Here is a 27,071-nt window from a genome sequence, read left to right as displayed (position 1 = left end):
TGGTCCTACGGAATCTGATAAGTAAATAAATAAACAGCTGAATAGTTGTTGAGCAGAATACGTCCACACATATTATAAAATGTGTGTGTGTGTTCAGGAGATATGCCCTCATAAACAAAACAATTAGATACATGAAAAAATAGCGCATGATGCGTGACGTTTAAATTTATTTATTCTGTGCTACCAAATCTATTGGCAATAAATTTCGCAGATAGTACCCACATGTGCCGGTAAATGCACCTAAAAATTGTATCATGGTATCACACATAGTTCATGAGATACGTCATAAAGACTGAGATGCGTGAGAAAGTGCCGCAGTGTGCATGACGTTTACATTTGTCACTTCTTTGCTACTAATTCTATTCGCAACGCTTTTTGCAGACAGTATCCACATATGCTGCTAAATGTACCTACAAAATTATATCATTGTATGGTAGAGAGGTCTGGAGATATGACATCATAAGCACTGAGGTGCGTGAAAAAATGCCGTATGTTGCATTAAGTTTTAATACGTTTATTCTGTAATACTAAGATATTCCTGCAGTTGAGTCAATCTAAGGAAACTGCTGATACCTGGCAACACTTTTGATAGCTTGCAAGTGCGAAGCGCAAACGGCTCTGGGCGAAAACTATAGCCGTCAATAGAGCTGTCTAGAGGCTTTGCTCTAGAGAAGTTTTGCAAGATCGCGTTGTACACACGTGAAGCAGCTGCTCCCAGCGTACAGAACCTATACGTTTCTAACAGAAAATTGGAAAAATGGACACCCAAACAATGCTGGATTTGTCCGCTAGTACACATTACATTATAGATTTTAATAATAAACTGCAAAAAGTACCCATACACTTACCAGTGGACATCAATATGAGGTGTATCCAGCATTTGCCTTTCTGATAGACTGAACTCTGCTGGGGGCTCCGTGAGGCGCCTGGATGTCTCTAGATGTTTGGCAATCCATTCTTCCTCAATAGTTGAAACCAGTGAAGATAGTCATGTCGGACTTTGGGGTCTGGAGTAAAGTTCACTTTGTAACTCATTCATTAAATTCAGAACTCTGGGCAGACCAGTCAGGAATGTTACTGGCCACAAAACATTTCCTCACAGGCGTTGCCTTATGGCAACTTTTATGCTTTCTGTCGTGCTGATACAAAGAATCATCGAGTCCTCTACTGTACGCAGTACACAATGCCATAAAATTTGTTCGTATACGTATTCATTTGGAGTCTTCTTAAATAAGAGGACCACCACCTAGCCAAGGAAAACACCCCCCATGCTGTAACACCAGCTCCTCCCTAATTCACTGTCGGAACTACACGTGATAGCAGGTAACGTACTCCAACCATTCGCCATACCTAAATCCTTCCATCGGATTACAACAGGTTATACCGTGATTCGTCACTCCGAATCACTTGTTTCTAGGTCACCATTGCACAGTGGTATTGCTCTTCACACCACATCAAGCGTCGCTTACATCTACATCTGCGTCTAAATACACTCGTGGAAATTGAAATAAGAACACCGTGAATTCATTGTCCCAGGAAGGGGAAACTTTATTGACACATTCCTGGGGTCAGATACATCACATGATCACACTGACAGAACCACAGGCACATAGACACAGGCAACAGAGCATGCACAATGTCGGCACTAGTACAGTGTATATCCACCTTTCGCAGCAATGCAGGCTGCTATTCTCCCATGGAGACGATCGGAGAGATGCTGGATGTAGTCCTGTGGAACGGCTTGCCATGCCATTTCCACCTGGCGTCTCAGTTGGACCAACGTTCGTGCTGGACGTGCAGACCGCGTGAGACGACGCTTCATCCAGTCCCAAACATGCTCAATGGGGGACAGATCCGGAGATCTTGCTGGCCAGGGTAGTTGACTTGCACCTTCTAGAGCACGTCGGGTGGCACGGGATACATGTGGACGTGCATTGTCCTGTTGGAACAGCAAGTTCCCTTGCCGGTCTAGGAATGGTAGAACGATGGGTTCGATGACGGTTTCGATGTACCGTGCACTATTCAGTGTCCCCTCGACGATCACCAGTGGTGTACGGCCAGTGTAGGAGATCGCTCCCCACACCATGATGCCGGGTGTTGGCCCTGTGTGCCTCGGTCGTATGCAGTCCTGATTGTGGCGCTCACCTGCACGGCGCCAAACACGCATACGACCATCATTGGCACCAAGGCAGAAGCGACTCTCATCGCTGAAGACGACACGTCTCCATTCGTCCCTCCATTCACGCCTGTCGCGACACCACTAGAGGCGGACTGCACGATGTTGGGGCGTGAGCGGAAGACGGCCTAACGGTGTGCGGGACCGTAGCCCAGCTTCATGGAGACGGTTGCGAATGGTCCTCGCCGATACCCCAGGAGCAACAGTGTCCCTAATTTGCTGGGAAGTGGCGGTGCGGTCCCCTACGGCACTGCGTAGGATCCTACGGTCTTGGCGTGCATCCGTGCGTCGCTGCGGTCCGGTCCCAGGTCGACGGGCACGTGCACCTTCCGCCGACCACTGGCGACAACATCGATGTAGTGTGGAGACCTCACGCCCCACGTGTTGAACAATTCGGTGGTACGTCCACCCGGCCTCCCGCATGCCCACTATACGCCCTCGCTCAAAGTCCGTCAGCTGCACATACGGTTCACGTCCACGCTGTCGCGGCATGCTACCAGTGTTAAAGACTGCGATGGAGCTCCGTATGCCACGGGAAACTGGCTGACACTGACGGCGGCGGTGCACAAATACTGCGCAGCTAGCGCCATTCGACGGCCAACACCGCGGTTCCTGGTGTGTCCGCTGTGCCGTGCGTGTGATCATTGCTTGTACAGCCCTCTCGCAGTGTCCGGAGCAAGTATGGTGGGTCTGACACACCGGTGTCAATGTGTTCTTTTTTCCATTTCCAGGAGTGTAGGTTGGCGGCAGTAGAATCGTTACGCAGTCAGCTTCAAATGCCGATTTTCTAAATTTTCCCAATAGTGTTCCTTTAAAAGCACGTCGCCTTCCCTCCAACTATTTCCATTTCCAGCATCTCCGTGATGCTTGCATGCTGATTGAACCTAACGGCAACAAATCTAGCAGCCTGTCTCTGCTTCCTTTAATCTGCTGGGGATCCGAAACGCTCTAGCAGTATTCAAAAGTAGATCACACTACTGTTGTATATACGGTCTTCTTTACAGGTGAACCACACTTTCCTAACATTTTCCCAATAAACCGAAGTCGAGCATTTGCCTCCTGTATCTCGCATTCCCCAGCTTAGCATTGGCTACAAAAACGTGTGGCTTATGAGAGGCTGCTCGAGAATTGTACCCCATTCTTTTTAACTCTCTGTGCCCCGTTAAGGGTCTAGCTGGATCGCTGTTAGCACTTCGAAAGATGATGATGATGATGACTTACGGCTGAGGACGGTAAACAGTACGGTCATCAGCGCCCTTGCATTAATGATAAACCGATGAACGTGATGAAAATCTGTGGGAAAAGGTCAATAAAACGAAAAACCAAGAATCATCCCCCCCCCCGACCCCCCCCCCCTCCACAAGAAACGTAAGGCAACCACAATAATGTGAGCTTCATAACACCCCGGAATAAAATGCCAACGACACACAGCAGAATAACTAGATAAAATCATGGATAAAATACCTGTGAAGACACCGTTAAAAAAGGGACAGAAAACTGCCTCCTACCCAATATCGTGGGAAGAATTCCGGATACCACACAAAATGCAGGCCGATGTGGCCGGACGGTTCTAGGCGCTTCAGTCCAGAACCGCGCTGCTGCTGCAGTCGCAGGTTCGAATCCTGCCTCGGGCATGGATGTGTGTGATGTCCTGAGGTTAGTTAGGTTTAAGTAGTTCTAAGTTCTAGGGGACTGATGACCTCCGATGTTAAGTGCCATAGTGCTCATAGCCATTTGAACAATTTTTTTTAGTGATGACCTCAGATATTAAGTCCCATAGTGCTTAGAGCCATTTTTGAACCACACAAAATCTTAAAACACGGACAACACTCGCTTCGTTATCAGTTAAAACAGAGGGCAGATCCTGTGGGAGACCCAGTTCAACCCTCAGGTCGTCAATTAAAACACACTCACTTAAAATATGTAGTATTAACAACTGTGTCCAGCATCTCTGACATACTGGGGGCTCCACCTGACGTCAGAGGAAGCCATGTGTCAGTGGGCGATGTCCCACTACAAACCGTGGAAGGGCTACTTCTTGAGACCGTAGCGGGCGGATGGAGGTAAAATACGGTCGCACTGGAGTTTGTATGGAACGTAACTTGTCATTCCTCACTTCAGCCACTGCGCCTCCCATCAACACATGGCCTTCCTGGTCGCAAATGAAGTGACAGCCTGCACAGGGCTTGAACACCGAGCACGGCGAGGAAGGGAGCAAACCTCCTTGCCAGCCGCCTAAGAATGTTCGTTTCGCTGAATCCCTATGAGCTCTGGAACCCACAGGAAAACGATTTCTTTGCCCTGCCTTTGTAAGAGAAAAAGAGCTTCCTGCACTTGTTGCACCATCCGATCTGCTGGATACATCTGTCTAGTAGCAAGAAGGGCACTTCGAGAATCATAACAGATGAATTTCTTGTCACAACGCCGTGTCATCTGCTCCACTGGCCTCAGGGTAGGAAACAATTCCGCGTAATAAACTGAAAACTGTCCCGAGGACAATGTCGGGGAACACGACATAACAAATTCCTTCCACTGATTTCGTTCGATTTTTTACATACACCTACCGCAATGGTCGACGGCCTCATTAGTGCATGAGCTCTGCCTGGTCTTGATTTAGTTGCGAATGTCCCTTCGCGTTTTTCCACTTTACAGTCAAATCATCAACTGTCGAGATGGGCAGCTTTACAATGGTTCAAATATTACTGATAGATTTGTTACTCAGGTGACACCCAGTGGTCGATGTTTGAAGTTACTGAGCTCTCCTGACCGATCCATTGCGCTGTTACTGCTTCTCTGATAACAACTAGTGGTGGGCAGGAAATCGCGTATCTGTTAGAAATCACAATGACTGAGAAGTCACAGATATCACAGTAGCAACTTTACAGAATCTAACTGCGATTTCAGTCACAGTTAGCAGTCGCAAGTAGTATTTCATATTCAAAGACGTGAGCCATCTATTGGTCGAATTTAGCACTGCTTTCTGCGATTTCAGTGACAAGTCGCAACTAAGAGTCGCAAGTAGCAACTAAAAAGCGCGGTTAACAGTGGCATCTGTTGGCCAAAGTTCGTACTACGTCCATCTCTGCGATACGGTATCGAGTCTAACTGCGATTTCCGTGACAAGTCGCAACTAAAGCCATCGGCACACGGACCGTGGTGTTGAACGTTAACGTGGAGCGTGGCAAGTTCAACGTGCTGCTCAACGCTCAGGAACGATGCGACTTGTGCATACGGTACGTGAGCCCCAACGTGGTATACGCGATCGCAACGCACTCCAGCGGCAGTTGAGGGATGCTTCTAGTTCGTAATCACACTGTTTACTCAACGGGAGCGCGCAAAATTCCCACGCTAGCTCTATTAAAACGCACATTTCCTCCATCGTCCACGAAAAGGAAAGTACCATGTCCAATTAATAAGGACACAGGCTTATGGAAGTTCCATTACAAACAGTGCATTACAAATTTGGAATACTTCTCCGCATAAGATTTCATCATTCCCACATTTTAGTAAAAACCCCAAGGTCAGTCTTACTTGATCACTGTTCCTACGCAGTAGCAGGAACTTTGCAACATGTGAACTACGAGGCGTAAAAGAAAAAGGAACAAAATATCTTCGTAGAAGTAGCGCAAGCTGTCCTGTAGATTAAACCAATCCAACAAAGTCACCCCTAAAAAACAAGGTGAACTTATATTTACATAACATTAAATATTATAATATATGCTTATATTAAACTAATAATAAAGTATCAGAACCTAATAAAAACACGAATGTTAGGAAAAAAATTGTGGAAGAGTGAAGGCGCGAACTACAGCCTTGTTATAAAAGTCCTTAGTGGTCAGAGACTCTACTCATTACGCTAAACCAATATCACACCGTTATCACCTAATCAGGTTATGTTACCCGTTGCTGAAATACTTAATCGTAGATATGTTACAACTGAAATTTAATTATAACAAATTGTACCAAGAAAAATACGTTTGGGGTCGATCTTCAGTGTGTCGCTGCCTTCAAATAGCCTACTCTCACAAGACGCAAGTTACAATAATTCTTTTACCACGAATATGATGTTTCTCATTATTTTATTGTAACGAATTACACAGTTAACAACGGGTTTTCCTGTGATTCTCAATTTGCTGGTGCTCAGAAACGGCATACATACAAATAGGCTTGAAATGAATGCCAATATGGCGCCTCACAACTCTATACTGAAGGGAGACGGAGTGCTTGTGACGTAGGTGGCGTTGTGCCATCTCATTGGTCAACGCTCACACGCACGCTCAGAATATCTGACATGGTAGATACTGCTCTGCACGTTCGGAAAGACTCCCGAGCGTGCTATTCCACGCTATGACGTCACAAACTCGGCACGCTCAACGCTCAACGTTCGGATGCACGGTCCGTGTGCCGACGGCTTAAGAGTCGCAAGTAGCAACTAGAAAGCGCGATTAACAGTACCATCTGTGGGTCAAAGTTCGTACTACGCCCATCTCTGCGATACACTATTGAGTCCAACTGCGATTTCCGTGACAAGTCGCAACTAAGAGTCGCAAGTAGCAACTAGAAAGCGCGATTAACAGTGCCATCTGTGGGTCAAAGTTCGTACTACGCCCATCTCTGCGATACACTATTGAGTCCAACTGCGATTTCCGTGACAAGTCGCAACTAAGAGTCGCAAGTAGCAACTAAAAAGCGCAGTTAGCACTGCCATCTGTTGAGCAAAGTTCATACTACACTATTCGCTACCGAGTCAAACTGCGATTTCTGTGACAAATCGCAACTAAGAGTAGCAAGTAGCAACTAAAAAGCGCAGTTAACATACTTTTCCTAGTGTCATCTGTTGACCAACGTACGTACTTCGTTATGAGAGCCTTGTGCCTCACGAGATCGATGTGCTGTGTGTGCATATGAAGGGCTTATTTCAATAGTGGTACAAGTCCATTTTTGTTCATTTTGAGATACAGAGTCGTAAAGTTAAATGAGCGCTCCAATCCCATCTTGACCGGTTCACCGCTTGGTGCAACCAGTGGTTGCTCAAGGTCAATCCTTCCAAAACCCAGGCGATCATTGTAGGCAAAACCACTCCCTCCTTCCGCCTCCTTGATTTCTATCTCACCGTTTATGGCCGTCCCATCGCTCTCACCCCCACCCTTAAGTACCTTGGCGTCACCCTCGACCGTCGCCTCTCCTGGACTCCCCATCTCCAGACAATCCAAGCCAAGGCACGTTCCCGACTCCGTCTCCTCAAGCTCCTTTCCGGCCGAACGTGGGGTCTGGACCCCTCCACCATCCTCCACACCTATAAGTCCCTCATCCGCCCTATCCTCTGTTACGCCCATCCAGCCTGGATCTCCGCCCCCCCTTCCTTTTATAAATCCCTCCAACTCCTTGAACGCCATGCTCTCCGCCTTGCCTATCGCATCCGTCTCCCTTCCCCCACGCGGATCCTGTATGACCTTATCCCCTTCCCCCACCTCCTCCTCTTCCTCGAAAGGATACGAATCCTATACACCTCCCGTAAACTCGATCCTCCTCACCCGCTCGTCTCCCCGATCCTCTCCCAACCCCGCCCGCTGCCGCGCCTGTACTCCCATGTCCCACCCGGTCTCCATCTCTCCACCCTCCTTACCCTCTCCCAAGGTGGCTTCCGCCAGCTCCCCCTCCCTGATGATGCCCTCCTCCCCTCCATCTACCCCTCCTACCAACTTTGATCCTCCCGCCCTCCTCCTGTGCTTGCTCCTCAGGGCACCCTCCCTCCCTTCTCTCCCTTTTCCCTCCCTCCTCCTTTTCTCGTCCCTCGTCCCCCGGGCCCCCCCCTCCCCTGTCCCTATCCTCCTGTCCCCGTCTGCTCAGCCGTGGCATCCTCTTTTCCTCCCCTCTCCCCTTCCTCATCCCTGTTGCCCTCTTGGCAGGTCCCCGGACTCGCACACGCTAAGTGGACATTCGCGCGCCGGAGATCACCGCCATCAGTGTATCGTGTGTGCCGTCATGTTTAGTGTTCCTTTTCGCCGTCACGCTCCATTGTTCACCAGTGACATCGTCTTCTTCAGTGTTTGTGCGTCGGGTCTCCAGTTCCTAGTGTGGATTGTCATCAAGTGTGAACGGCTTCTTGTGCTTTTATATTCTTGTGTCTCCTGTTTTTTCCCGCCGTTTTTCTATGTAATGTCTCTTCTTTGTTTATCTCCATGTACTCTCTTCGGCTGAAGAGCGGCGTATTGTGCTGCTGCCAGCCTACCTGTTTGTTCAGGTTTCAAAATTACAATAAAGTAAAAAAAAAAAAAAATTAAATGAGCGCTGACAAATCTGCATTTGAGATACCAGAAATATTCAAGCATATGGCTTCTTGCTAGAGATGAACCTTTATTTATGTTTGTTTGGATCACTAATTTCAGAAGCATTATAGACAGAAAAGTGGAGGTAATGAACTTGTACCACTATTGAAATAAGCCCTTCATATTATATGGCGACATGCACATTCAGCATCAGTTATGGTTGGTCAAATACTGCTGTGACTCTGAATGTATTATATTAATAAGAAGCAACATTGCCTTTTTCTCCTGAAAATATCAAGTAACGTAACGAATGTGTTTGATTCTGCTTCCAAAATGACAGTTTTGGTTAATACTCCACATGCCTACAGGACTTTGCAATGTTAACACAGCAGAACTCAGACATCTGTATAAGTGTAGAGAAATGAAAACAGTCATATGAATGCCTCACTTTTGTTCCGACACAGTTCAAGACTAGGGAGAAAAGTGTTACACCTGGTGTTCTACATGGCAACTCCACACACAAGAACTTTTTGCCGACACTACTACCACCTACATAAGTAAGCTTATCCTGTGTTACTTTCAAGTAATGCACTTAAACTAATCCTGATTTAACTGGAAGATCTGAAGATCTGTACTTCCCACTTTCATATTAACAGCCTCAAAATGCATATTGTAGACTTCGGGATATGTTACAGGTCAGTGTCACACCAAGGTTGTGGAGAAAGTGGGGGGGGGGGGGGGGGGGGGGGCGCGGCATGTCACTCTCCAACAAGTGTTTACCAATAAGTAAGTGGCGGAAAATTATGGGTATTGGACGGCTTAAACATGTGGAAAATGAGATTTTTATTATTCACTCACTGTATTTGACATTTATTATTCCTTTAAAATCGCACAACAACTTCAATAAAACACAGTTTAATCATTCACACACTTATTTCACAATTATTTCACTTTTAGACTGCAAATCCTCTAAGAGCTGTCTTGAATCTTCACGAGTCTCTCTCAAAAACAGCCTTGATGTGGATAGATACGTACAGCAACCAGTAATCAAAGTCAGAACTGTATCTGCAAAAACACAAGGATTATTAAACAATTTTTGCTGTCATTACTTACTAGCAATATAATTGACAGAGTAAATTGCTGATATTTGCTATAATGAATATCACATTTGCAAGAACGATCTCACTGAAGTAATTAAGTCCATCGAAACGCTTAGAAACTAACCTCTCGTCTGACGAAAACGGTCTAAAGACGCAGTGGCAATTTCTTCAGATCTGTTGACAATGATATTTTGAGTTATCACTTTACTGAGTGACTGAAATGTAGTTCAGGTACCTGTGAACATAACAATATGTTAGAATTCATTTTCTAAATACGAACTATTACGGTACTGTACGGCTACTTACATATTAATTACACTATTAATATTTTCACAGTTGTTTCTTTAATACAAAATTAAAGCCAACGGAAGAAAAAACGTAAAACATATTTGCCAATGACAGGTTTGTTGAGATGCAATTTTCTGTGTTGACAGATGTAACTTTTTCATACGGTGGTAAGTCACAGAAATCGCAGAAGTAGCGGAAGTCACAGAAATCGCAGAAGTAGCAGAAATCGCGGAAGTAGCAGAAATCGCAGAAATAGCAGTGGCGGAGGGATACACGACCTATGTTCCTTAACTGCGACTCTTGACTGCGACAAATGACAGTTAAGAATAACAGATACTGAAAAGTAGCATTCACAGAAATCACTGATGTCGGAAAATCGCAGTTTAGCCCATCACTACTGATAACAACACAATACTCTCCGCCTCCTTTTATACTGGCTGGTCCGCCTGCCGTGACATCTAGTAGTCAATTCCGCATTACGTAGGGATGTCCGGATGCTTTTGATCAGATACTGTGGATGTACCTTGACTTGCTGAATTGCTTAAGCAGCTAGTCACGTGCAGGTGGCAGCAGTTAAATAAAATAAACAAAAACACGGAGCATCAAGAGTGTGTGGGTTGCAGGTCGTGCTGTGCAGTGTGGTGGCCGCTTGCGCCGGCCAGGTGCTGCTGTACCCTGCCCCGCTGCTGCGCTACAACCACCTGGCGCCGCTGGTCGCTCCCATCTCGACGCAGTTCCGCGCTCAGGACGAGCTGGGCCAGTTCACGTTCGCCACGGCCGGAGACAACCAGGTGAGGCACGCCTAGCACGCAGCTGCCGTTAGGACTGCTGATATTTTTAAAAAATATCGTGAATCCGATGCATCAATATTTAAAAGATTGTCCTAGCCCGAGCTCGATATATCGAAAAAGTTGTCGATATATGCACGTAAAAAATACCGACGTGCTGGCCAAAAAAATTTCGGCTGCACGTTGTAAATATATTGGCAGTTTTAGAGCTGTACATTTAACTATTGACTTGGTACTAGATGTTCTGTACATCGACAAGCTAGCAGCCAGCTTAAAGCCATTAGAGAAAGAACTGAAAGAAAAACGAATCACGTTCAAGCCTGACGATAACCACTTTGTTAACAATGGTAACTTCAGGTAAGTGGCACAAAGAAAGGTGTCCGATGGGTCCGTCGTTCGGCTTCGTCACATATCGGATTTGTCTGGAACACTTCATGTCGAGTTCCCTCTTTTTTTTCATTTCTGCAAACGACAGTGACCTAGCAGTTGTAGTGTGAAAATTGCGTGGTGAAGTTAAACGTTCAAGTTTCTGTTGCTAACACCGAGTGCCGATTACCCCAGCATTTCCCCTCACACGTCTCCGCCCACCGCAAAGACCAATCTTGTCATTTATATTTTTGTTAATTATGTTTGCAATTTTTTCTGAAGAACGGGATTTGAATAAAAAGAACACTAGTGGCGTTAAAAAATTGTTCTTGTTATTCTATTCAAACCGCCGCACCCCAGTGCAATCGGACTTCTTTGTGCCACCCATGCTTGTTTCACAAAGTCAGAGAGAGAGACTGGACATGACGAAATCTCAAGAAGCTGTAAGACACCTTCACACTGTGAAAGTAAAATAACGTTCTACTGCAATTTCAAATATTTCCCGAAAATGGCGACAAAAATATAATATGAAATAAAAGTATCGGCACCCGATATTGCCATTTCAGTATCGAAATATCGATGAAGAATAAATCGCCGATACATATCGATACCTTGGAGGCTAATCGATATTACATCAAAAGCCCTACTTCCAATCCGGCCGGTGTGGCCGAGCGGTTCTAGGCGCTTCAGTCTGGAACCGCGCGACCGCTCCGGTCGCAGGTTCGAATCCTGCCTCGGGCATGGATGTGTTTGATATCCTTAGCTTAGTTAGGTTTTAGTAGTTCTAAGTTCTAGGGGACTGATGACCACAGAAGTTAAGTCCCATAGTGCCCAGAGCCATTTGAACCATGTTTGAACCTAATTCCAATCTCTGTCTGATACAGTTTTTACCCTCTACAGCTTAGTTTTAGGGGAAGGTTACATGTTGGCCACCAATCATATGCTAAATAGAGCACTGCCGTAAATTTAACATTAGTGAAGTATTGCACAGTAATTTGCCTCCTACCCATGCAACTACAATTGAAACTACACTTTATGTTTATCAGGCTACCGTTTTTTAAACAACAGTTCGTCTATGGGATTGAAGGAGTTGTCCGGAATAAATAATTTTCGATTAGACCTAAAATTAGCTTCACTACCTGTCAGACATTTTATGTTATTGGAAAAATTATCGATATTTTTTATTGATGCACACTAAAGCAATTCCTGTTCCACTGACAGCTTTAATAATGAGTAATAAACGTCATTTTTTCTTCTAGTGTAGCAGGTGTGTATGTCGCTAATCTTCGCAAACTGTGATGCATTATTTATAATAGATTTCACTAACGAATGCATATGTTATAAAGGTACAGTTAAAATGCCTAACTAATTGAAGAGCTAGCTACATGACGACCACGGGTGAACAGCAGATATTATTGATAGTGCACGCTTTTGTTCAATCAGTACGTTCTGCATGGTGAGTTGCGTCCCCCAAAAAGTATTCAGTAAGACATATGCGAAATATGTTCGGGGATTGATCTGTTTCTTTAGAACACTTGCAATTAAAGAAACGGGAAATGTAGTTGAACTTAGCAGTCTGTGTCGCACAGTATGATGCTTCTCTGACTTCTCTTCATATGTTAGATCACTTCTTGCTACGACTGTATTTGTTGTACAGAACGAAATATAGTGTATTCTCTCCAAATTAAAGAGAATCCATTTTTAGAGAACCAAATAATAATACATTGAAAAACATTATTAAGAATTTGTTCTATTGGTTTCTCTCTAAAGGGATTAATTATAAAACTAGTATCTTCTGCAAAATGTACTAATACTGCTTTATGAATGCTAACTGGACGCTCATTCACGTACGTAAGGAACAGGAGTGAGCCCAGAATCGACCCCTGTGGAGCTCCCTTCGTGATTTCTGCCCAGTCACGAAAAGTTTCTTTCCTTCCAATATTGTTTGAGTCTATTCAGCACGTCTTCTTCCAGTCTGTTTATGAAATGTGACAAACTAGTTGTTTGTAAAGCCATCAATCCCATAAACTTTCTTCTAGGAGAGTAACACGATGTACGCAATAAGACGCCTTGCACAGATCAGAGACAAACAGTAGTGGTCGATATTTTGTAATTTAAAGCTTGTAATGTTTTGTGAGTGTATTTATAAAGAGCATTCTCAGTCAAGCAGTCCTTTTGGCATCAAAACTGCGATGTGGCAAGTGGACTGTTAGTTGTGTTCCCATTCTCGATGTGTTCATGAAGACGTAAGTCAGTAAACATGCTGTTTTTGGACCGTGTGGTACTGCCAGCCGCCTCTGTGAGACCAGCCAGAGACTGACGGACGCCGTGGTTTGCTTCCAGGGCCGCGTGGAGAGCAAGTCGCTGGACGGCGCTGTGCGAGGTGCCTACAGCTACGTCGACCCCACGGGCAAACTGGTGAACGTGCAGTACGTCGCCGACGACAACGGCTTCCGCGTGGTGGGCGCCAACAACCTGCCCGAGGCGCGCTCCAGCGCCCCGGCGCCCGTCAGCGACACCCCGGAGGTAGGCAGCTCACCTCCACCCTCCCCCCTTCTCTGCCCTCTCAGTACAAACAGCACTCACCTGCACACCGCTGACTCCTGCTATCGTACGTGTAACCTCCCCCTCACTTATCGACCTTAATGACAGTGAAAAATTAAACTGCGTGTACCTAATGGAAATTTGGGAAAAGCAATCGTCACCGAGGTTAATATTTCGGTAAAGAGGGAGGAAAGGGTTACATCTAAATGAAAGGAAAAATGCTAATGAAACTGGTGGAAATTAATTTTGAAATAGGGGTAAAGTTAATAAAGAAAGTAAATGTGCGGCCGTTACGTTAACAATCAACTAGCGGTAATTAGATATTTGAGATTTGGGGGAAATTACGGTCGCCAGTCCTAAGGACAATTACTATAGTAACTGAAAAAGAAAGGTTATTACACATATAATTAGCACTAGGAGCGTGGCAACTGAAGGTTGACACGTGTAGTGTGAAAACTGAAAGTTTGTCAGAAGTAATAAATTTCGCTACACTCTGACTTAATTTAGCAAAAGAATTAATAAAACCGGAAAATCGAAAGTTAATTTAGTGACTGAAGTTAATAGTGAGCTTTCTTTCTGAAGCACATCGAAATTCAGTAAAACACGGTTAGTCTTGGACTATCTCAACAATCATTTCAAAAGCTACTTGAATCTACGCAATTTAGAAATAAGAGATTTAACTTTGAACTTGAATTAAATGATTCTGAACAATTAACAATAGTAAAATTTAGTACGTACCAAGCTGAGCTGTAGTCACAGGTAAGCTAAAATACGGTAACAAAACTCGCACTCTTAATTTGTGCTAGTGTAATCTAACTATTGTAGCCAGCTATGAATACTTTAACTGAACTTTGAAATTAAAGCAGCGAAATTGTATTATATTACTTTAATGCTGGCGTTTGAATTTCAACGACACTCGGGTTCATTTCGGAAAAGGAAGGGACCCTGCTTGGCAATGCAATTGGGACAACGAGCAACAAGGGTTCGTGCTAAGTTGCTGTAATTTTGTGATGCAACAATTTTAAAAGTTTGAAAAGCTGAGGTCTGCCATACTGTTCTAAAACTTCACGTGCTTCCAGTCTTCCTTGTTGGTTGATTGAAGGTTTGAAGCCGTCGATCGAGGATGTGGCGACAGTCACTCATTGTCGGCCGTCGCTGTTGCAGAAGCTGGATGTTGGCGCGCCTTCTTCTCGACACGGTCACCAGACGAAACGGGCTCTTGATGTGCGCCAGATAATGCTTCCCGTCCGCGACACCATGTCAGAAACTATCATCGCAAGTCGAGCGCAATTACATGCTGCCAAACCCCGAAAGCGCGGCAACTCGCGGGAGCGTCACACAACACACCTGCTCCACTCGCTACTCCAGCCAGACTCTCCCTGCTCAGCCCGCCCTCCACGCGGCAGAGTTAACACTACCAGAGATCCTAAACACTCTGGTTATCCACACGACCTATCGACGTATTCGTTCGATAACATAGTTTTCCCTAGGCAAGACCCAGCGTAAAAATACAAATAATATTTACAAAACAACCAATTATACATCGACATAAGTGCATAAATATATATATATACAAACAGTAAAACAATTACAATATATAAAGAGACAGAAATGTCATATCTTGAAGTAACAAAACAAGGAAAAAAATAATAGTACAATTGATGGAAATAGGACGATATGCATTTCCGGCGTTACATACGTTTCTGGTTATGAGCTTACAGTATGAAAAGACTCCATACCTTAACTCTACTCGCACTCCAAGTAAAACAATGTATTTTGTTTCAAAATACGAGGCGCATTAAAAAAAAAAAAGCAACGGGAGTTCTGAAATTTTGTGCGTCGCATTAATCAGAATTTGCGATGTTTTCGTTGCGTAGTTCTTCACTGTATCACAGCCGTCAAATTATTAACTGAAATTCCTCACGTTCAGAAATGAGAAGGAGTAACTTGTTTTACTTGGTAAAAAAATGTACTATAGCCAACGTGACCCAAATACTTATCTTTTTTGACAACCGGTTTCGACAGGCTTTGCTGTCATCTTCTAGACTTCAAAAAGTTGTTACAAGAGGTATTCATTGTGCGTTGGAACTTCATGCCAAGTTGTCATATTAGTGGATAAAACGTAGCACATTATACAAAGATTATTTCTACAGGTTATTTCTACTGGTAATCTGAAAGAAATGGTGTATAATACAATATAGCATGTTAACTGTTGCAGATTTCTGCTTGTACATTGCTCGCCTTTAGACAAAAACCAGTAGTCATGGATTGTTATTACTGTTTTTTACTATATCAGCATCTTATTTTACAACTGTTACTGCCTCTATAACAGTTGACTATGTGAATTAGAACCCGTGTGACATTGCCGTTTGCTATCTTTTCTTTCATGTTTGTGGTGTATTACGAGAAGCTCAGATGCTTTTGTACCTTAGTTTATTAACAAAGTTAAATCTCAAGGGATGTCAGCTCCTTCACTTGTTGTGAGTGCGGAAAGGGCTGTTAATTTGTGACGTAAGCGGAAACGTTTTCCTGAAAAGCGTTTGCACAAAGCACTACGTTTTATCCACTAATAGGACAACTTAGTATGAACAATTCTTGTAAGAGTAACTTTTTGAAGACCTGAAGATGACAGGCAACCTGTCAAACCAGTTATTTAGGTGACCTTTGCTGCAGAAAGTTTTTTACCATTAACTTATTACACGAACGCGCCACTTTTCCTCTTAGGCTGTAATTCATTTCATCTTCCTCTTCGTTCCACAATTAGTTTCGCCATATCCATGGGGTATTTGAGGGTCTTTGCATCAAACGTCCAGGGGTGACACAGAGTGTTGAGAAAGTTACTGTGCCGTTACAATATGTGTTACAAGAGACGGGCGGTTACCCAAGTCTGAACTCGTTTAATTTTATTGGTTGTGATATCCTTCTCACGGTCGCAGATACTTCAATTTGCCCGCTCGGTTAACCGTGCGGTCTAACGCACTGGTTTCCTAACGGAGCCGGCCGGAGTGGCCGTGCGTTTCTAGGCGCTACAGTCTGGAACCGCGTGACCGCTGCGGTCGCAGGTTCGAATCCTGCCTCGGGCATGGATGTGTGTGATGTCCTTAGGTTTGTTAGGTTTAAGTAGTTCTAAGTTCTAGGGGACTGATGACCACAGCAGTTAACCGGCACGAATCCGCCCGGCGGATTAGTGTTTAGGTCTGGTGTGCCGGCCAATCTGTGGATGGTTTTTAAGGCGGTTTTCCATTTGCCTCTGCGAATGCGGGCTGGTTCCCCTTATTCCGTCTCAATTTCACTATGTCAGCGATTGCTGCGCAAACACTGTCTCCACGCACGCGTACACCATAATAATTACTCTACCACGCAAACATTGGGGTTACACTTGTCTGGTGTGACGTTCCCGAGGGTTCCACTGGGAGCCGAACAGCACAGTAACCCTGGGTTCAGTGTGGGGCGCGGTGGGGTGAGTGGACTGCTGTAGCCTGTTGTGGGGTTGTGAACCACTGAGGGCTACGGCGGGGACGAAGCCTCTCCGTCGCTTCTAGGTTCAAATGTTCAAATGTGTGTGAAATCTTATGGGACTTAACTGCGAAGATCATCAGTCCCTAAGCTTACACACTACTTAACCTAAATTATCCTGAGGACAAACACACACATCCATGCCCGAGGGAGGACTCGAACCTCCGCCGAGATCAGCCGCACAGTCCATGACTGCAGCGCCCATAGACCGCTCGGCTAATCCCGCGTGGCTCGCTTCTAGGTCCCCAGTTCCATACAATAAAATACTTCAATTTTGAAGGCGTGCTTGGGCGACTGCTGATTTTGATCTGCTGGTTTAAAGTCTGGCGAGATAGAGCGCCATAGGTTTTTTGAAGATAAGACGTTCCCCAAAAAAAAACTCACCATAAAACGCATAGCAATGTTAGCTGTATGCGCAGTAGCACCATCTTCATAAAACCATGAAAACTGAAGTTATTCAGCTACAATCACAAAAAGTTTACATTTTTAACATCAGATATCTAACACAAGAACTCACTTATAACTAATAACACATTTTCAGCTGTTTTGTACGTAGGAGTTTGACGATCCCAAGCTTACCTCGTGACTCCAGGAGAGGCTGACGACCCTCATTTAGATTTATATAACAGTTTACAAGTCCAGATAATTGCTCTGGGTCCGCCCAGTAAAAGTGTCTGCGTAAATCGGTGGAGTAATACGTCACGTGACCTGTCTCGAGCTTCGCAAAGGTTGTGACGATTTCGACCGCGTCTGTCTACTGGGACTTCGCGTGACGCAACGGAAACCCCGAAGACGGATGTAAGCAACATTTCAGTTTGAAGTTAAATCCAGGACTTAAGAGTTCAATATAATAAACAGGAATTGTGCGGAACAATCATTCATCCTTCCGCAGAACGAATTCCGGCAGTACATGTTTCGCATTGGTGATCGAAAAGTGCCCGTCTGATCAGGAGACACACCGCCACCATGTGTTTTGCTACCTCCGCGAAGGGAGGCGTGTAACTTAGTAGTGACAGTCGTTTTAAAAACGTTACTGGTAGTCTTACTGAAAGTAGAGCGCCGCTATTTGTTCTGGCCTACTGCATTGTGACACCGGCCATTACAGTTCCATTTGGCAGAACCACAAATGGGGCGTCCATGGTCTCCAAGGTTACCACACAATAGCTGAGGCGCATTTGCACACAATTATCGTCCCTCTGGCTGTTGTTCCTGTTTGGCAGTAGGCCAGTTCTGTGAGGTGGCCACAGAGCGACGTCACTACAGCGTGGAGCTGGAGAATGACGTATGTGCTAAGGTATTCACAAAAAGGAAGGGACATTTTGGTTTAAAGTCCTCATCGAGGACTGAGAACGAGCTAGGACTGCGAGGGGATGGGAAAGAAACCCTATCATGTGCTCTTCAAAAGAAACATTTCGGTATTTTCCTTAAGCGCCTTAGGGGAGCCACGCAGAAACAAAATCGGACTGGCTGGGCCGGGGTTTGAACCCGTATTCTTCTGCACGCAAGTTCTACACTTCCTTGTGTCATTGTATTTACGCTTTATTCGCGGATACCTACAGTCTGGTATTCTTTCAACATCACTTAACGCTATTATTCGCACACTCTCTCTCTGACAATGAAATTCGGCCCGATATATTTCCGTCTGTAGAGTTCTAAGTCTTCCAACACCATTACATGACTCCCAACCTCCCTCTTTTCGACACTCCTCTCCATACCACGGCCAAGCTGACCCCAGTCTCCGAGACCCCTACTCTATTTCTCTTTCCAAAGACCGTCAATCCCCTCGACCCCTTCCCACACACACACACACACACACACACACACATCAGCCTTCAGCCCATATTACAACCCATTTGTTTACAGTCGTACCGTACCACGCCACTAACATCTAACGTTTCCGTCAATTGTATCTCTTCCAGCGAGATGTAACGTGAAGGCGCGGCGCAGGTCCTTCCAGTTTCAACCAATGTACAGTTGCTATTTTCCATTTCTGTGCTACCTTTTTTTAAAAAGAAGTATTCATTTATTTATTTAAAATAAATAAATGAATATTTTATTATTATTTTATTTATATTATTTATTTACACTTTATAAATTAATATTTTTCTTTAAAAGGCAGCACAGAAAGGGAAAATAAGAATTGTACATTTAAACTAAATAAATAACAGATATTTTTGTATGCTGTCAAAGAAAATTATTTTTTAATAATTATAAAAGAAGAAAGCTGTGTAAATGTTTCAGATTTCAGTTATTTTGTATTGGCTTTGTATATTTTAAAACAGACCGCAGAGTGGCATGTTTGTACCACTGACAGCCCGCAATATTCCAGGAAAGTGGCGAAATTGGACTGAGCAAAAGTTGGGAAATTGTATGGGCGCTGATAACCACGCAGTTGAGCGCCCCACAAACCAAACATCATCATCATCATCAGCCCGCAATATCCCACAAGAGGCGTGGAGTGAAACACTCCGCTGCAGAGTGAAAATCTCATTCTGGAAATATCCCCCAGGCTGTGGCTAAGCCATGTCTCCGCAGTATCCTTTCTTTCAGGAGTGCTAGTTCTGCAAGGTTCGCAGGAGAGCTTCTGTAAAGTTTGGAAGGTAGGAGACGAGATACTGGCAGAAGTGAAGCTGTGAGGACCGGGCGTGAGTCGTGCTTCGGTAGCTCAGACGGTAGAGCACTTGCCCGCGAAAGGCAAAGGTCCCGAGTTCGAGTCTCGGTCGGGCACACAGTTTTAATCTGCCAGGAAGTTTCAAGAAAAGCATGTTTGTATTATCATTACATAAACAATTATTCTCCGTTTAGTTGCGTCCACAGTCCTGCAGTATTTTAGAAAAGACATTATTTTTTGCCTGGACTGTTACTGAGTGGTTTTTATTTAAAATGCAGGTATTCAGCTATTGGGTTAGTCTCACGTAACCCATAGAATGTGTTCGGGATACCAGTTCGGACATCAACTCTGACCCAGTGACCGTATCGAAGACGTCAAGTAGGAATTACAACAGCTGTGGGCCCGCTTGCCTCATGAGAAGATAAAGTGGCTTTATGACACCCTTCCCTATCGAATCAGTGCAAGCACCCAGACTAGAGAGGGTGCCTCGCCATACTCACAAGTGAGCTGATAATGCCAAGTTCTTTGAACTTTTGACTGTGTTTTGTAATCACTGAAATATCTTTAAAATACCCTCTCAACCGGTGAAGAATCATTTCGTTTTATCCTGCTCTTCTTGATGCTTCACATTTTTATCAGGCATTGTTTGTAGCATTACAATTTGTGTACATGAGGACCGTACATTTTCCGCCTGGTTAGTTATTAAATTTATTTATTCACCACTACCGATATTTTGACCATTTTCAAGTGATTGCTCATTATGAACTGCGCCAGTGCATTGTTCCTTTCAAGAGGACATTGTCGTCGTATCATTCATGTTTAAATATTCCACGCGTATAATAAGACAGCACTTTTCGTCAGTTGTACAGAAGAACGTAGCACTTCACGTAATAATTGCTACTGAATCCATGTCATCTTCGCACAGAATTTACACAGTGCGTTCGCCAGGTGGGACATTTGAGTGTGTTCTACGTCCTCTTCTATAAATGACTTATTATTCGCAAGGAATATGTAAACATGGATGACAGGACGACAGTGTTCTCTTAAAAGGCACGACGCATTGAAATACTTTATTGTACTGTACTGTTCTGTACTCAGAGTGAAACAATAACCGAAATCACATTCGTAAAGAAATCCATTTCGTACGGACCAGAAAGAAAATGTTGTCATCCCTAAAATCACACAAACAACCAAACTACCTCCCTTTTTTTCTTTACAGAAATTACATTATCCGTACTTGGTGATAGTGACTTATTAAGGATTTTATGCAGTTTGATACCATAGGTTTGGTGTGTCATGCAAGTTGTTTTAAACGTCTTCAGATATGGTCAACGGACGGAAACGAGTTGTAGTAAAGAAGTGTTTACTCTCAACTAAATTCCTAGGAATTACAATTATGAACAACTTAAATTGCAAAAAACAAATACATGTGTTGTGGGGAAGGCGAACAAAAGACTTCGTTTTATTTGCAGAACATTTAGAAGGTGCAACGGATCCACTACAGAGACTGCCTACACTACGCTTGTCCGACCTCTTTTTGGAGTACTGATGCACAGCGAGAGATCCTTACCACATAGGATTAACGGAGAACACCGAAAAAGTTCAAAGAAGAGTAGCGCGTTCTGTATTATCGACAAATACAGGAGAGAGTGTCACTGACATTATACAGGATTTGGGATGGACGCTATTAAAACAAAGTCGTTTTTCGCTGCGGCGGAATCTTCTCACGAAATTTTAATCACCAACATTCTCCTCGGAATGCGAAAATATTTCGTGGACGCCAACCTACATAGGGAGAAACGATCATCATAATAAAATAGGGGAAATCAGAGCTCGCACTGAGGGATATAGGTGTTCGTTTTTTCCGCGCGCTGTGGAGAGTGGAATAATGGAGAGTTATTGCGAAGGTGTTTCGGTGAACACTCCATCAGGCACTTAAGTGTCATTTTCAGAGTATCCATGTGGATCTAGATGTATGTAGATAAGCTCTTGCAGGTAAACTATGACGTGCGTGGCGGAGGGTACCCTGTACTACAACACAAATTGTGAACGTGGTTCGATGAACCCTCTGCCAGGCACTTAAATGTGATTTGCAGAGTATCCCTGTCGATGTAGTTGTAGATGTAGATGTAGATGTAGATGTAGTCGTTTCCTTTCATGTTCCCCTCGCAGATAGAGCGAGGGAAAAACGATAGCATACGTGCCTCCTTATGAGCCCTAATTTCTCGTATCTTATCTTCGTGGTCCTCACGCCAAATTTATGCTGGCGGTAGTAGAATGTTCTGCAATCGGCTTCAAATGCCTGTTCTCTAAGTTCTCGAAAGTGTTTCTCGAAAGAAAATCTCTCCAGGAATTCCCGTTTGTGTTCCCGAAGCATCTCCGTAATAGTTGCGTGTTGTTCGAACCTACAGGTAACAAAACCTAGCAGTCCGCCTCTGAATTGCTCCAATATCTTCCTTTAATCCGACCTGGTGCTGATCCCAAACATCCGATCAATACTTAAGAATAGGTGGCACTAGCATCCCATACGCGGTCTCCTTTGCAGATGAAACGCACTTTCCTAAAATTCTCCCAATAAAGGAAGTCGACGGCTCCCTCCCTACCACATTCGTCACATGCTCATTCCATTTCATATCGCTCAGATATTTATAAGAAAAGTGGCTGTATCAAGCAAGGCACTACTGATGCTGTATTCCAACGTTACTGGTTTGTTTTTCCTACCCATCTGCATCAACTTACCTTTTTTTTTTTTTTTTTTTTTTAGAGCTAGTGCCGTTCTTCACAGCAAGCAGAAATTTTGTCTTAGTCATCTTGCATCATCCTACAGTCACCCAACTTCGACATCTTACCGTACACCACAGCACCATCAGCAAACAACCGCTGACTGCTGCCCACCCTGTCTGCCAACTCATTTATATGTATAGATAATAATAGCGGTCCTTATCACACTTCCCTGGGGCACTCCTGAGGATACCCTTGTCTCTGATGAACACTTACCGTCGAGCCAGTGTACTGGCTCGTCGAGCTACACACATACCTGTGCACTTATTCCACATGGCAACACTGTATCAAATGCTTTTCGGAAATCTAGGGATATGGAATCTGCCTGTTGCCCTTCGTCCATAGTTCGCAGCGTATCATGTGAGAACGGGGCAAGCTGAGTTCCGCACGAGCCATTCTTTCTAAAACCGTACTGATTCGTGGACGTAAGCTTTTTGGGATCAAGGAAATTTATGATATTCGAACTCAGAATATGTTCAAGAATTCCGCAGACAACCGATGTTAAGGATATTGGTCTGCAATTTTACGAGTACATTCTTTTAAGCATCTTATACGCAAGTTTCAACTGCGCTTTTTTTCCAGTCGCTTGGAACTTTAAATCGGCGAGAGATTCGCAATAAATGCAATCTAAGAAAGGAGCCAATGCCGTAGAGCACTGTTTGTAAAACCGCAGTGGGATTCCATCCGGATCTGGCGACTTACTTGTTTCCAAGTCCGTCCGGTTAGCCGAGCGGTGTAACGCAAGACTTTCCGGAGCGGGAAGGAGCGCCTGGTCCCCGGCACGAATCCGCCTGGCGGACTTGTGTCGAGGTCCGGTGAGCCGGTCAGTCTGTGGATGGTTTTTAGGCGGTTTTCCATCTGCCTCGGCGAATGCGGGCTAGTTCCCCTTATGCCGCCTCAGCTACACTATGTCGGCGATTGCTGCGCAAACAAGTTCTCCACGTACGCGTATACCACCGTTACTCTACCACGCAAACATAGGGGTTACACTCGTGTGGTGTGAGACGTTCTCTTGGGGGGGGGGGGGGGGGTCCACCGGAGGCCGAAGCGCACAATACACTGGCTTCGGTGTGGGGCGTCGGAGGGGTGAAGTGGACTGCGGTAGTCGTCGTTGGGTTGTCGACCACTGCAGCTGTGGCGGAGACGGAGCCTCTCCGTCGTTTCTAGGTCTCCGGTTAACATAATGCGAGGGCAGTTCAATAAGTAATGCAACACATTATTTTTCTGAAACAGGGGTTGTTTTATTCAGCATTGAAATACACCAGGTTATTCCCCAATCTTTTAGCTACACAACACTATTTTTCAACGTAATCTCCATTCAATGCTACGGCCTTACGCCACCTTGAAATGAGGGCCTGTATGCCTGCACGGTACCATTCCACTGGTCGATGTCGGAGCCAACGTCGTACTGCATCAATAACTTCTTCATCATCCGCGTAGTGCCTCCCACGGATTGCGTCCTTCATTGGGCCAAACATATGGAAATCCGACGGTGCGAGATCGGGGCTGTAGGGTGCATGAGGAAGAACAGTCCACTGAAGTTTTGTGAGCTCCTCTCGGGTGCGAAGACTTGTGTGAGGTCTTGCGTTGTCATGAAGAAGGAGAAGTTCGTTCAGATTTTTGTGCCTACGAACACGCTGAAGTCGTTTCTTCAATTTCTGAAGAGTAGCACAATACACTTCAGAGTTGATCGTTTGACCATGGGGAAGGACATCGAACAGAAGACTGTAACCATGACTTTACCGGCTGAGGGTATGGCTTTAAACTTTTTCTTGGTAGGGGAGTGGGTGTGGCGCCACTCCATTGATTGCCGTTTTGTTTCAGGTTCGAAGTGATGAACCCATGTTTCATCGCCTGTAACAATCTTTGACAAGAAATTGTCACCCTCAGCCACATGACGAGCAAGCAATTCCGCACAGATGGTTCTCCTTTGCTCTTTATGGTGTTCGGTTAGACAACGAGGGACCCAGCGGGAACAAACCTTTGAATATCCCAACTGGTGAACAATTGTGACAGCACTACCAACAGAGATGTCAAGTTGAGCACTGAGTTGTTTGATGGTGATCCGTCGATCATCTCGAACGAGTGTGTTCGCACGCTCCGCCATTGCAGGAGTCACAGCTGTGCACGGCCGGCCCGCACGCGGGAGATCAGACAGTCTTGCTTGACCTTGCGGCGATGATGACACACGATTTGCCCAACGACTCACCGTGCTTTTGTCCACTGCCAGATCACCGTAGACATTCTGCAAGCGCCTATGAATATCTGAGATGCTCTGGTTTTCCGCCAAAAGAAACTCGATCACTGCCCGTTGTTTGCAACGCACATCCGTTACAGACGCCATTTTAACAGCTCCGTACAGCGCTGCCACCTGTCGGAAGTCAATGAAACTATACGAGACGAAGCGGGAATGTTTGAAAATATTCCACAAGAAATTTCCGGCTTTTTCAACCAAAATTGGCCGAGAAAAAAAATGTGTTGCATTACTTATTGAACTGCCCTCGTACAATACAAAATTACTTGTTTCCAACTCTTCTGGTGCAGACCTGTTTCCTCGCCTCGGACATCCACTTCAGCTAGTCATACTCAGCGCGACTGACGACCTGGCCTTTGTGTGTGTGTCTGCAGGTGGTGGCGGCGCGCGCGCTCTTCCAGAAGCAGTACGAGGAGGCGGCGCGCGCCGCGGAGGCGTCGCCCGAGCAGACGCTGAGCCGGCGCCGGCGCCAGGCGGTGCTGCCCGTGCCCGTGCTGCTGCCCGCGGCCAGGACCACCGTCAAGGTCGCCAGATACGAGCCCGTCGACGCCGCCGTGCCCGCCTCCACCCGCAAGGTACCGCACATCACCTACACAGCACTAGCTCGAAGCTTTCCAATATTCCCAACTGCTCCAAATTTCTAGTGCTGTCCCTCAAGGGTTGATTTTGGGTCCTCTCAATCTCTATATTATGGCAAACCATCAGCTATAGCCCACTTTGCAAATGTTTTTGCCATTAGTCTTGAGGCTGGTTTGGTGTGGTCCACCACGACTTCCTCTCCAGTGTCACCTACTCCATCTCGCACCTTAAGCCTACGATTATTTGTCGGATATATTACAGTTATGAAACGTCCCCTTAGAACAATTGTACAAGACTGTGCTTAAACTGACACACAATATTTTTTAGCGCAACGCAATCTGACTTTCAGAAATCCCTACAAAGAAATTGCCCTGACTAACATTAACCTGTACCTATCACAAATCACTTACCTCACCAAAAATCTTCGTTACTCGAACTACTGCAATACAGCGAGCGCCACTACTGCCAGCTAAATAAAAGATTCAAACTACGGAAGGCACTAACCACTGATAGGCATAGTTAGCAAATGAAAGATTTTGATAGAGAACAAACAATGTATTTACCTTAATAGTGTTGAAACATCATAATATACATAGCAGTTCATAATATCCAGTATAACAAATTTCAAAACTCTGCCATCTCTCTCCCCACACCCACCACTGCTGGCGGCTCACCTCCAACTGCGCAACGCTACGCGCTGTTCACATCCAGCTGCCGCTGCCCAACACTACAATGGCAGACAACAATGCAAACTAGCCACAGACTGCATACAGCACAGCCAGTGATTTTCATACAGAGCGCTATGTAACGTTGCCAATAAGAAAACATAAACAGCCTACTTACACAGTCTCTGCTGGAGATATTTCTGTTGGTGACTGCGGACAGTGTTCTGCACAGCATAACATCAGTCACTTGCAGGCAAACAGCTATAGCTGTTACGAGTATTATGTTTTTAGGTTGGTTAGTACCTCCAAGTACGTGGGGCAAGAGCAAGCCATTGATGCATATTTTCCCTTGGGCAGCGGGTGAGGTGCTAAAGTGTTGACGCATGGATGCAAAACGGTTAGCCTATACTGACAGGTGTAGTCTACTTGGCGGTTAGACCAGGGGTCTCCAAACTACAGCCTGCGGGCCGAGACCGGCCCGCGAGAGCCGGCAAACTGGCCCGCCTTAGCTAGCTGGACATTCCCCCTTATGCGGCCCGCCAAATATTTGAGGTGGAACCTATACTGCGAACAATTGAGTTTCGAGGTCTATCGCGACCAATACACCGCGACATTGGCTGTGCTACTCGCTACAAGACTGCATAACTAAACTTATTGTTGCGCCGCTTGCAATAACAATGCGTTGACATACTCTACCTCTGTTACGTCTTGCAGTAATAGTGTTGCTAACAATGATTTTGAGATTTCGTTAACTTTGCAGGACGCTTTCGTGAAGAATGTGCAGTGACATACTTTTTTGTCTGTGAAATTCGCCAGAGTAAAATACGCCAGAATTTCGGTCAGGTACGTCCATCAATCAAAATCATGTAATTAAATAAAAATCGTAATTCGTTTCAGTGCTAGCTATTCCCACAACCTTAGATTTTTGCGATTTCATCTTTCCTTTAGCCTTACATTACGGTAATCGTGGAGTGCTAGGGTGCTTTAATCCCACTAGGTATATCTTGGCCCTTATGGCTTCGTGGAGGAGTCAATGTGGCCCGCGGACTAAAAAGTTTGGAGACCCCTGGGTTACACCATTCGCCAGGTGCAAGCCTTTCGATTTGACGCCACTTCGGCGACTTGCGCGTCGAT

The 27,071-nt window shown here is 45.1% G+C and overlaps 1 protein-coding gene across 1 annotated transcript in view; it reads left to right on the top strand.

The window, feature by feature from the left end:
• LOC126162987 (translation initiation factor IF-2-like) overlaps window positions 1-27,071 on the top strand; it is a 41,565-nt gene that overhangs the window by 10,105 nt on the left and 4,389 nt on the right. Inside the window, exons 2-4 of the mRNA XM_049919844.1 lie at window positions 10,457-10,624; window positions 13,331-13,513; window positions 25,068-25,268. Of these exons, the coding sequence (XP_049775801.1) occupies window positions 10,457-10,624; window positions 13,331-13,513; window positions 25,068-25,268 (552 nt within the window). The remainder of the gene's footprint in view (window positions 1-10,456; window positions 10,625-13,330; window positions 13,514-25,067; window positions 25,269-27,071) is intronic.

The sequence above is a fragment of the Schistocerca cancellata genome, chromosome 2, assembly GCF_023864275.1.
Source record: "Schistocerca cancellata isolate TAMUIC-IGC-003103 chromosome 2, iqSchCanc2.1, whole genome shotgun sequence".
In the NCBI taxonomy this organism is placed as follows: domain Eukaryota; kingdom Metazoa; phylum Arthropoda; class Insecta; order Orthoptera; family Acrididae; genus Schistocerca; species Schistocerca cancellata.
This window is presented reverse-complemented; position numbering and strand designations above follow the sequence as displayed.